At 37.6% G+C, this 12,417-nt stretch overlaps 1 protein-coding gene across 1 annotated transcript in view; it reads right to left on the bottom strand.

The window, feature by feature from the left end:
* Window positions 1–12,417, bottom strand: part of LOC126279012 (T-complex protein 1 subunit alpha) — an 81,323-nt gene that overhangs the window by 50,183 nt on the left and 18,723 nt on the right. The window contains exon 4 of the mRNA XM_049979399.1: window positions 4,764–4,861. Within this exon, the coding sequence (XP_049835356.1) occupies window positions 4,764–4,861 (98 nt within the window). The remainder of the gene's footprint in view (window positions 1–4,763; window positions 4,862–12,417) is intronic.

Raw genomic sequence — 12,417 nt, forward strand, 5'->3', positions numbered from 1 at the left:
TATATGTGGGAGAAGCCTGGAGATATTTTAAGACATTTCCAGGGGCAGATGTGGACTCTTACTATAACCTATTGGTTATGACCTGTAGATTAAAACTGAAGAAACTGCAAAAAGGTGGGAATTTAAGGAGATGGGACCTGGATAAACTGAAAGAACCAGAGGTTGTACAGAGTTTCAGGGAGAGCATAAGGGAACAATTGACAGAAATGGGGGAAAGAAATACAGTAGAAGAAGAATGGGTAACTTTGAGGAATGAAGTAGTGAAGGCAGGAGAGGATCAAGTAGGTAAAAAGATGAGGGCTAGTAGAAATCCTTGGGTAACAGAAGAAATATTGAATTTAATTGATGAAAGGAGAAAATATAAAAATGCAGTAAATGAAGCAGGCAAAAAGGAATACAAACGTCTCAAAAATGAGATCGACAGGAAGTGCAAAATGGCTAAGCAGGGATGGCTAGAGGACAAATGTAAGGATGTAGAGGCTTATCTCGCCAGGGGTAAGATAGATACTGCCTACAGGAAAATTAAAGAGACCTTTGGAGAAAAGAGGACCACTTGTATGAATATCAAGAGCTCAGATGGAAACCCAGTTCTAAGCAAAGAAGGGAAAGCAGAAAGGTGGAAGGAGCATATAGAGGGTCTATACAAGGGCGATGTACTTGAGGACAATATTATGGAACTGGAAGAGGATGTAGATGAAGATGAAGATGAAATGGGAGATATGATACTGCGTGAAGAGTTTGACAGAGCGCTGAAAGACCTGAGTCAAAACAAGGCCCCCGGAGTAGACAACATTCCATTGGAACTACTGACGGTCTTGGGAGAGCCAGTCATGACAAAACTCTACCATCTGGTGAGCAAGATGTACGAGACAGGCGAAATACCCTCAGACTTCAAGAAGAAAATAATAATTCCAATCCCAAAGAAAGCAGATGTTGACAGATGTGAAAATTACCGAACTATTAGTTTAATAAGTCACAGCTGCAAAATACTAACGCGAATTCTTTACAGACGAATGGAAAAACTGGTAGAAGAGGACCTCGGGGAAGATTAGTTTGGATTCCGTAGAAATGTTGGAACACGTGAGGCAATACTGACCCCACGACTTATCTTAGAAGCAGGATTAAGGAAGGGCAAACCTATGTTTCTATCATTTGTAGACATAGAGATAGCTTTTGACAATGTTGACTGGAATACTCTCTTTCGAATCATGAAGGTGGCAGGGGTAAAATACAGGGAGTCAAAGGCTATTTACAATTTGTACAGAAACCAGATGACAGTTGTAAGAGTCGAGCGGCATGAAAGGGAGGCAGTGGTTGGGAAGGGAGTGAGGCAGGGTTGTAGCCTCTCCCCGATGTTATTCCATCTGTATATTGAGCAAACAGTGAAGGAAATGAAAGAAAAATTCGGACTAGGTATTGAAATCCATGGAGAAGAAATAAAAACTGAGGTTCTGTCAGAGACAGCAGAGGACTTGGAAGAGCAGTTGAACGGAATGGATAGTGTCTTGAAAGGAGGGTGTAAGATGAACATCATCAAAAGCAAAACGAGGATAATGGAATGCAGTCTAATTAAGTCTGGTTATGTTGAGGAAATTAGATTAGGAAATGAGATACTTAAAGTAGTAAAGGAGTTTTGCTATTTGGGAAGCAAAATAACTGATGATGGTCGAAGTAGAGAGGATATAAAATATAGACTGGCAATGGCAAAGAAAGCGTTTCTGAAGAAAGAAAATTTGTTAACATCGAGTATAGATTTAAGTGTCAGGAAGTGATTTCTGAAAGTATTTATATGGAGAGTAGCCATGTATGGAAGTGAAACATGGACGATAACTAGCTTGGACAAGAAGAGAATAGAAGCTTTTGAAATGTGTTGCTACAGAAGAATGCTGAAGAGTAGATGGATAGATCACATAACTAATGAGGAAGTATTGAATAGGATTGGGGAGAAGAGAAGTTTGTGGCACAACTTGACCAGAAGAAGGTATCGGTTGGTAGGACATATTCTGAGGCATCAAGGGATCACCAATTTAGTATTGAAGGGCAGCGTGGAGCGTAAAAAGAGTAGAGGGAGACTAAGAGATGAATACACCAAACAGATTCAGAGGGATGTAGGTTGCATTAGTTACTGGGAGATGAAGAAGCTTGCACAGGATATAGTAGCATGGAGAGCTGCATCTAACGAGTCTCAGGACTGAAGACCACAACAAGAACAGTGCTGATATCAATCTGTTTTGAAATCATGGAACATGTGTTATGCTCACATATTACATGACATTGTAAACCAAAATTTTCCTATCTAAAAATCAACTTTCATTCCACAAAAAGAAATCTTACGAAATTCACCTCACTGTTCGTCCACGAGACCCACAGTGCTGTAGACATCAGGGCTTCAGTTGATGCCATGTTCCTTGACTTCCTGGAGATACCAGATACCATTCTCCACTGCTGTGTAGAAGAAGAAGAAGAAGAAGAAGAAGAAGAAGAAGAAGAAGAAGAAGGAGGGGGGAGGGGGAGGGGGAGGAGGAGGAGGAGGAGGAGGAGAAAATCGACAGTTGCGAAGATCATTTCAGAAGTACTCCACAGAGAAATGTGACAGGAATGTTACTTTTTACAATATGTATAAATGCTCTAGTAGAACATGTCAGAAGCCCCAGCAGGGTGTTCACAGATGATGTGGTTGTCTGTAAGAAGGTTTAACACTAGAAGACTGTAATGAGTTGCAAGAGGACCTGCAGAAGATTGATGAATGGTGCAGGGAATGGCAGCTGGTCCTGAACACACAAATGTAACATATTGTGCATACAGAGGTGAAGAAATCTATCACTGTACAATCACACTACTGACATCAAATTGCTCGAAACAGTATCTACATAAAAAACTTAGGAATAGCCATACTGAGGGAGTAAGTGGAATGATCACATTCAACAAGTAGTAGGAAAACCTTCCAATATGGAGGAACTAAACTGAAGAAAGAAATAGGTACTGAATACTGTTAATTGCTGACACGAGTTGAGAACAAGTGGTAGTTACACTAATATTTCAAATTAAAATATCATTCCACAGACCCGTTTCATGTCTCAAACTTCTACGAAGTTTATATGTAGACTAGACGGAAAAATGAAAATTTGTACCAATGGCAGGGTTTTGAAGCTGGCTCTCCTCTTTGATTAAAGAACCTATGCCCGAGTTTCAAACAGGAATCCCTGTTTTTCCTCTATGTTGGGGTGGTATTCAAACATAGTTGGAGAGACTCTGCAATGTTGTTCGAGTTTAGGGAGAATACCAAGTGCGCAGAGGTGTGGAAGATAATTTCAATTGAGGAGGGAGGCGTGCCAGGGCAGTCCCTAAAGTTGTGCCAAGGCACTGTGCTAGAGTGGCATAGTGGATAGCACATCTGCCTAGTGAGCAGGAGTCAGGGCAGCGAATCTCACCATTGGTACAATTTCTAATTCTTCACTTCAGTCTGCAAACAAACATCACTAACATTTCAGTTATGATGATTAATCAAAGACTAATGGAAAATAGGAATATTTTCTCAGTGCTAAGTAAGCAAGTGTTTACACACATTACACAATAATATTCATGGGGCAGTAAAGCTCAGTCATTAGATTGGCAAGTGAACAGAATTTATTTTCCTCAATAAACCAAGACAACACTATACTATATGAAAGCACTTATAGACAGTATTTCTTTATTTCTGAAAACCATGTGACTCAGTACCACACCAACACTTCTTGTCGAAAGTTCGATTATATGGCGCATGAAGTGAAATTCGCGACTGGATTGAGGGCTTTTTGGAAGGGAGGGCACAGTATGTTATCTTGGATGGAGATCATAGACATATGTAGAAGCAACTTCGAGTGCGCCCAAGGGAATTGTGTTGGGAACCGTGCTGTCAATGTTTTATATTAATGACCTTGTGGTCAATATCAATAGTAACTTCACACTTTTTGCAAGTGATGTAGTTATTGTCCACTAAGAACAGTCTTTAAGCAGCTGCACAAATTTGCAGCCAGATCCCGATACGATTTCAAAGTGGTGGAAAGATTGGCAACTTGCTTCAAATGTTCAGAAATGTAAAATTATGCACTTCACAAAATAAAAAAAATGTACTATCATGCAACTATAATATAAACAAGCCATCGCTGGAATCGGCCAATTCATACAAATACCTGGGCGTAACACTTTGAAGGGAAATGAAATGATAACATAGGCTCAGTTGTGGGGAAAGCAGGTGGTAGTTCAGTTTATTGGTAGAATAATGCAGAAGTGCAATCGATCTACAAAGGACACTGCTAACAAATCACTCGTGCAACCCACTCTAGAATATTGCTCTAGTGTGTGGGATTTGTGCAAAATTGAGCCATCATTGGATAGTTGATGTATACAGAGAAAGGAAGGACAAATGGTCACATGTTTGACCCCTGGGAGACTGTCACAGAGATACTGAAGGAACTTAACGGGTATACTCTTGAAGACAGACATGAACTATCCCGAGAACGCCTATTGACAGGGTTTCAAGAACCAGCTTTGAATTAAGGTTCTACAAATATACAACCCCCTATGTATCAATAACACAGAGATTGTGAGAGCAAGGTTAGACTAATTACAGAACACACGGACACATTCAATTTATCATTCTTCCCACACACCATATCTGAATGGAACAGGAAGAAGCCTTAATAACTGGTACAATAGGACATACCCTCTGCCATGCATTTTGCAGTGGTTTGCAGAGCATGGATGTAGATGTAGGCACTTACTTGCATGCTAGACGATAGCCACTAATAATTGATGTAGGGTGTATCTTCTGCTTCACGAGTTCGTCAGCATTCTTCAACAGCTCTGCAGCAATTATTACCTGAAATCAAATATACCCTTTTAAAACCATAACTGTAGACAGATTAGAACATAAAAAGCTGATCCTGTGGATCTGCCTTCATATTAAGCAGCTACATTTCTCAAGTTTGTTCTCACTTCTGATGCTAGCAGCATACAAGCATATTTTTCTGCTACTCACTCTGTAGAACTGACAGGCAGATGGCTTCAACAAATATTAATTTCTCACTTAGCAACAAAGTGTGTTTTGTAACGAATCTTTTAGCAAGATACAAAGGTGTGTGTTGGTCTGGGATTTATATTTTGAACTTTGTTCATCTTTAGCACTGTCCATGAATGGCAAAGGTCTGGGTTCCATTGTTAGTCCAACGCGTAGCTCTGACTAGTAGGAAGTGTTTCATAAATCACATTTTTTCTGATGCAGAAGCACTGAGCACTTTTAGTAACCGAGGAAAATAATTTTACGCCGTCATATGACACTGAAGGACATAGCTACTTCAAATGATAATGGAAAAATCACAGGAAATACAAAGAACAAAATGTGGAAAGACATGACACTGTACAACATGGAAAGAGAAATAAGGGTCCATATGGTGGCATATAGACAGTCACTTTCCCTCTATCTATTCAGGAGTTGAATAGGAAACAAGATGACTATAGTTGTAGTGACTAACAATACATGTCTAGTTCAGGCTTGTTCTACACATCTACGTCATGCATTCTCTGACAACCAATGACCATTCAGTAGGGTTTTCGCTGCTCTGCTGTGAATGTCATTACCGTTTTATACATTAAACGTGAATGTAGCAAGTTTAGTGAATTTTTCTTCCATTTGCTGCGAGTTGTCATGGCTGATGGTGGCGGTAAGCGACAAATTTTGAACAAGCAAGCAGAAGATATAATTTGCTTTAGGCATGCTTTTTCAGGCCGAGAAGATATGTATGTTCTTTCAGCAACAGTCTCTTTGAATCGGCAATAATGCAATCCCCATCTGTGTCTCGAGCTGCGCGAACCACCGTCTTATGTGGATCAGACTGTAGTAGTGGTACAACAAATATCTGCTATGCTTGCGGAAAATGTATGTGGATGTCAATGAAGAAACATTGTTTAGTATATAACTACCTCCCTCTCCCTCACATAAACACGAACAGGCTTCTGTAGTGTTTGTGGTAATAAGCAAATTGTACCAATGTTACAATATTTACCTGATTATAAGACAAGGTTTCTTCCAAAATTTGTCATTCAAAAATACAGAATCATCTTACATTTGCAGATTAAACTAACTGCTGCTGAGGGCACTATTTTTGTTACGTAATTGATTAGGCAAAGGCTTTATATACCAAAGTAGCACTTCCTGCCAGTGTGCCACAACAATCCATACTAAAAACATGTTTTTAAGAGCTCTTCAATTTGTTGTATCACTGAAACCACATACTTCCAGAGTACACACAAATATGGAAACCTTCCAAGTACAGCATATGTTAGATTCATAAGCAATGAAATCGAAATGGCAGCTGCCTGATTTCCTTCCGTTAGCCACTCACAGAGTAGATGTGACTTCTTCAGCCAATCACATCATAGATTAGATTAGTTTTTCATTCCATAGATTCGTGTTGAGGAGATCCTCATGGATGTGGGTCTTTTTTATTTATTATTTTTTTAAAGCTGAAATAACAATACTAATAGTATGAATATATACATCATTTGTTTCTATCAAAAAATTCATCAATGGATTAGAAGGAGTCTGCCACTAGGAAGTCTGATCTTTATTTTTAACTAAATTTTTTATGTTTGCTGGCAAATTATTGAAGATGGGTGTTCCTGAGTAGTGGACCTCTTTTTGAACTAAAGTAAGTGCTTTTAAGTTCTTGTACAGATCATTTTTGTTCCTGGTATTGTATGTATGAACTGAGCTGTTTGTTGGAGAAAGAGATATTATTTAGGACAAATTTCATTAAGGAGTAAATATACTGAGAGGCAGTAGTTAGTATACCCAGTTCTCTGAAGAGGTTTCTACAAGACGTCCGTGAATTTACTCCACAAATAATACGTATTGCACACGTTTGGACTCTGAAAACTTTTGTTTGACTTGATAAGTTACCCCAAAATATTATACCATATGACCTTATGGAATGAAAGTAGGCAAAGTATGCAAGCTTTTTCATTTTTATGTCTCCATGTTTGCTAACACTAATTGCAAATATAGATTTGTTAAGGCGTTTCTGCAGTTCTGTGGTGTGCTCCTCCCAACTGAATTTATTATCAAGTTGTAATCCCAGGAATTTAAGACTGCCAACCTCTTCTATCTGCTCTTCTTCATACATAATGCATATGTTGGGTGGAAACCTCTTACAAGTTCTGAATTGCATATAGCGAGTCTTTTTCAAAGTTTAATGTCAGCGAGTTAGCTTTAAACCAGTTATTAATAGCCATGAAAATATCATTAGCAGATCTTTCTAGAACTACACTCTACATACTATTTATTGCAATACTTGTGTCATCTGCACACAAAACGAACTCTGCTTCTGGCGGTGTAACTGATGAGAGATCATTAATGTATAGAAGAAACAGCAATGGCCCTAAGATGGATCCTTGTGGGACACCACATGTAATTTCTTCCCATTCTGATGATGACTGATGACTTAATTCACTAGTCCCTTGCACTGACATCCTTTGTTCCCTGTTAACGAGGTATGACTAACCAACTTGCAGCACTGCCTGTGACACCATAGAATTCTAATTTATTTAAAAGGATGTTGTGGTTTACACAATCTAATGCCTTTGACAAATTACAGAAAATATCTGCTGCTTGTAACTTGTTATTTAATGAATTAAGTACATTTTCACTATAGGTGTAAACAGCCTTTTCGATATCAGAACCCTTCAGAAATCCAAACTGTGTTCTTGATCATATGTTATTTGGGGTCGGATGGTTGAGAAGCTGCCTGTACATTACTTTTTCTAAAATTTTTGAGAATGCTGGCAAAAGTGAAATCGGTCTGTAGTTTGATGGTATCTCTTTATCCCCTTTCTTGAACAGAGGCTTAACATCTGCATATTTTAGCCAGTCAGGAAATGTCTCAGTTATAATTGACTAGTTACACAAGTAACTTAGAATTGTTCTAAACTCAAAAGAACATGCCTTAATTAACTTTGTTGATATTTCATTGTAACCACTAGAATGCTCTGTTTTCAAAGATTTTACTGTGGAAGTTATTTCTTTTGGTGAAGTGAGTGACATATTCATGTAGCTGAAGCTATTTGTAAAGGCTTGTTTCAGATATTCAAGGGCATTATTTACTGATTCTGACAATCCTATTCTATCAGCAACAGATATAAAGTACTTGTTAAATAGATTTCCCACTCTATGCCCATCGGTTATTAATGTGTTATTTACCCTTAGTGCTATTTGCTCCTGTTCCTTTCTGATTCTACCAGTTTCCTCTTTCACTATATCCCATATTGTATTTATTTTGTTCCCTGAGATTGCTATTTCCTTCTCATAGTGCATTTGTTTAGAAGTCTGAATTACTTTTTTTAAATGTTTTACAGTATTCCTTGTATTTAGCTAAATCATCAGTATTGGAGCTATTCTTGGTCGACAGATACATTTTCCTTTTTGTCTTACAAGAAATCTTTATTCCTTGTGTAATCCATGGTTTTATTATAGACTTCTGTTTAATTTGAGTAACTTTTAGAGTAAAACAGTTTTCAAACATGGTACTGACATTGTTCATGAATGTGTTAATTTTTCATTCATGTCATGAGCACTATAAACACCTGTCCAGTTCATATCTTTGAGCAGTTTTCTAAAACACTCAATTTTTGGTCGATTGACTACTCTCCTGTAATTAGATTTAGCAGTCTTGATAATCCGCTTAGAATTTACTTCTAAAACAAGGAGATGCATGTCATGATCTGATAATCCATTGATTACAGGTTTTATGAAATGATTTTGTTCCTTTGATTTGTCTATAAAAATGTTATCAATGGCTGTCCTTGAGGATGTGCAGTGCAAATAAAATAAGGATGGTTAATGTCTCATGTTAAAGGTATTTGAATCTGTCACTGCAATTAGAAGAAAATGCATATTTTGTCACCAAATGGGTTTCATTTTATTGAAATAAAACATCAGTGGTCTGTAAAGATATTTACAGTATGGCTTGCTTCCTAAATAAAAAAAGTTCACTACAAAAGATGATGATTTTGCTTATGGTACTTTACGTCCAATCTTTGGTTACATCAGGAATTGCTATTTTCTATGATTCCTTCATTTGCCACTATTGATTCCAACCTAACCAACATTACTTCACAGTGATGTTAAACACAACACTATGCGGTGTCACAAAATAATGTAGGAGTAAGATGGAATAAACAGTGCAAAACTAAGGAATATCTCAAGAATATGCAAACAGATGGTGTTTCCTGATGCGAGCGATAATTGGGCATAAAATACTATAAGTAAAATAAACATCTTTTGTAACTATTTTAGGATCAAGAAAGCAAGTGACATTGTAAATCTTTCATTACAGACCAGTAAACCTAAATGCTTGTGGTGACATGTTATTTTCACCTGTTGCCAAGACAGATTTAAAATCCCTTTAATATTTACGTAGGAACTATGGACCATTGGGTCACACAAATGAACACATCTCAAATTAATTAATATACAAACATTAATATAAAAACCAAAGCAATAAGCAATGACCTCACAAACTGAGGCTAGGCAGGAACATAATAGCGCAGCTCAACAGCAACAATGGCATTTATATTCCTCCTTGTAAAAAAAAAAAAAAAAAAAAAAAAAAAAAAAAAAAAAAAAAAAAAAAAAAATGAAATGAAAAAATTACAATGCTCTTTACCGTATTTATTCGAATCAAAGTCACTTTTTCCCGGTTTTGTAACCCAAAAAACCACTTGCGGCTTAGAATCGAGTGCAAAATAAGCAGAAGTTTTGAAAAAATGTTGGTAGGCGCCACCCCAACTAACTTCTGCCATCGAATATATGTAGTGCTACACAGGCATGCTTTGCAGGCACAAAGCTAAATACTGGCACCAAAACCTCTGTGTCAGTAAATAAATTAAAAGAAAAGGTAGAAGAATGTAAACATTATGCTACGTATTCTTTCGAGTTTGCTGCTATCTCATTTAAAGACCGTCTGTCTAATAAACTACGAAACTAGAGTGAGACAACAGCGAACACGGAAGAATATACATATCGTGTCGTGTTTATATTCGTATTATTCTTATGCCTAATAGTGATACAGTCAGAAACGAAGCACGACAACTGACTAGATTTTTAAATCTAAGATGACTAATTTCTGTGCGGAATGTAATTTACTAAAGAGGCGTCTGCAAAGATTTTCAAATGGAGAAATTTTTTTGCTAAACTTTCATTCAGATCATCTATCGTACACAGTCTTCTTTGGTTCTTGTTGATCATTATCAAAGAAAGCAGCGGTTTAAGTAACAACAAATAGTAGTCTCTTGCCATTGTTTCACTAATGAGATGATTCCCCTCTTTCTTTTAATTGTAAACAGCGGTAGCGGGAACAAAAGCAAGCCATGCCGCGAGCGGCGACAGGCGATAAACAAGTACTACCAGAATACGACAAACAATGCATGACACAGTACAGTAATGCATTTTCAGCTTAGAGTGCTGTAAACACCTATAACAAAGAAAACGGCACTTATCAGATCAAAGCAAAATAAGCAATTCATTCAAACTAGACGAAGAACGTGAAAAAGAAAGGGTACCCGTATAAATATGGAGGGAGCGCCTGACGCTTAGCAATGGTAAAGCTTAACTGCTAAGCTTATGACTTGAACCAAACTACTGTAGCTGTATCATTATTCATTCGACGTAAATTGTGTCTCATATTATAATGGATCAACTTTGTTTTGATTTGGAGGTGCGGCCTAAAACTTCTCTCCCCCCTTGAATTTCAAGTTTCAAATTTCAGGTGCAGCTTAGACTCGGGAATTTCCCCCCCCCCCCTTTTATTTCGAGTCATTTTTCAGGTGCAGCTTAGATTCGAGTAAATACGGTAAGCAACAATAAAATAAACTTACATTATATGAGCTATATCTCTGTTTAATTAAATAATAATAAAACAAACATACATTGTATCACCCTGCTGCCCCGTACTGGTATTAACCCACAGTAATGACCCACTCCTAGCATTAAAAAAGCATGGTTGCATCAGATCCCGGCCAACCACTTATTCGATTCCCAATCATCTTGTGAACAACTGCCTCATTGTTGGATTGTGCTGCTAGCCCGAAATCTGGGCGATTGTCTTTCATGGGTTGTAAATTTTTTCTGACTTCTCATTGTTGACTGGCTACTACTGCTGTTCACTTACACATATGACAGCACGACTTATCACTGTTTTAGCTGAAGCAATAATGAAGGAATAGGTATGGGCTCGCAATTTTAAAACAATGTAACAGTGCAAGACAATGTTATTTGTGGATGACACACTTTATACAGAGGAGCACCAGCTTGAATAAGGTAAATGTTGGTGCTGGGCTCTTTTTGGAGACATCTTCCCAAGGAAGCTAAAAATCTGCACCAAACAACACAGACTAGTAATTCCTGGTGATATGAGCTCACAACTTCAAATAATGGATGCTGTTATGAACAGACCTTCAAGGCTTACCTGCAACAGTGAGTTGCTTCTTCTAGGAGACTGCGCCCCCGCTCCAGGGAAGGGGGCCGAATATGCATTAAAGAAAAATTCAGTACTCGTGCTGGGCTATTGGATCCTTACTTGGTACAATCTCAAGTGAATGTATTATTAAATTATTCAGCAACTGCTGCATGTCTAATGCTATGGATGCCTCAGAAGATGGAGTGCCAAAGGAAGAAACGTCTGCAGGCTTACATATGAAGATAGTGATACCACTGAGGAAGATTATTAGTATTAAAAATATTGGTATATCTCTTATCAAAAGTAGACAGTCAATAAATGATGCAAGTTTAAAATAGGTGTAATGTTAGGTTTTAGTGATATAATTTATATCAATAAATCAGTTTGTTGTTTTGATTAGTCAGATTATTTTTAAAATAAAATTTAACGAAGGAGCCTCTTTTTTAAGAAAAAAAAAGAGTGGGTAAATATTGCAATTACTCCTTCTGACACCATTTGCAAATGAGAAATAACTATATATGCTCTGGTATGTTCCCTGATCATTCTTATTCACATGACACTCATACAAAGTGCCCTATGGTAGCATAATTGTTGCCAAGTTTTCCTCAAATGCCAATTCTCTAGATTCATCCAAAAGGTTTGGGGAAAACATTGTCAGCTTCCCAAGTTTCCAATTTATTCACTGAAAATCTCTTAAACTTTCATACAAGCTGCACCAATTTGTCACAACCCTAATTGCCGATCTCCAAACGTGGCCAATGTCTGCTTTCAAGCTTATTTGTTATGGATCTGAAAATCTGAGCAATGATCAAGATCTCACCTGAGTATCGATTTTGATGTGACTGCCTTTACAGGTACATCTCCTTTTCTCCAGAATTCTCCCAACAAATCGAACTCCCATCCACTTTCCCTACAACTTCTTCAT

The sequence above is a fragment of the Schistocerca gregaria genome, chromosome 1, assembly GCF_023897955.1.
Source record: "Schistocerca gregaria isolate iqSchGreg1 chromosome 1, iqSchGreg1.2, whole genome shotgun sequence".
In the NCBI taxonomy this organism is placed as follows: domain Eukaryota; kingdom Metazoa; phylum Arthropoda; class Insecta; order Orthoptera; family Acrididae; genus Schistocerca; species Schistocerca gregaria.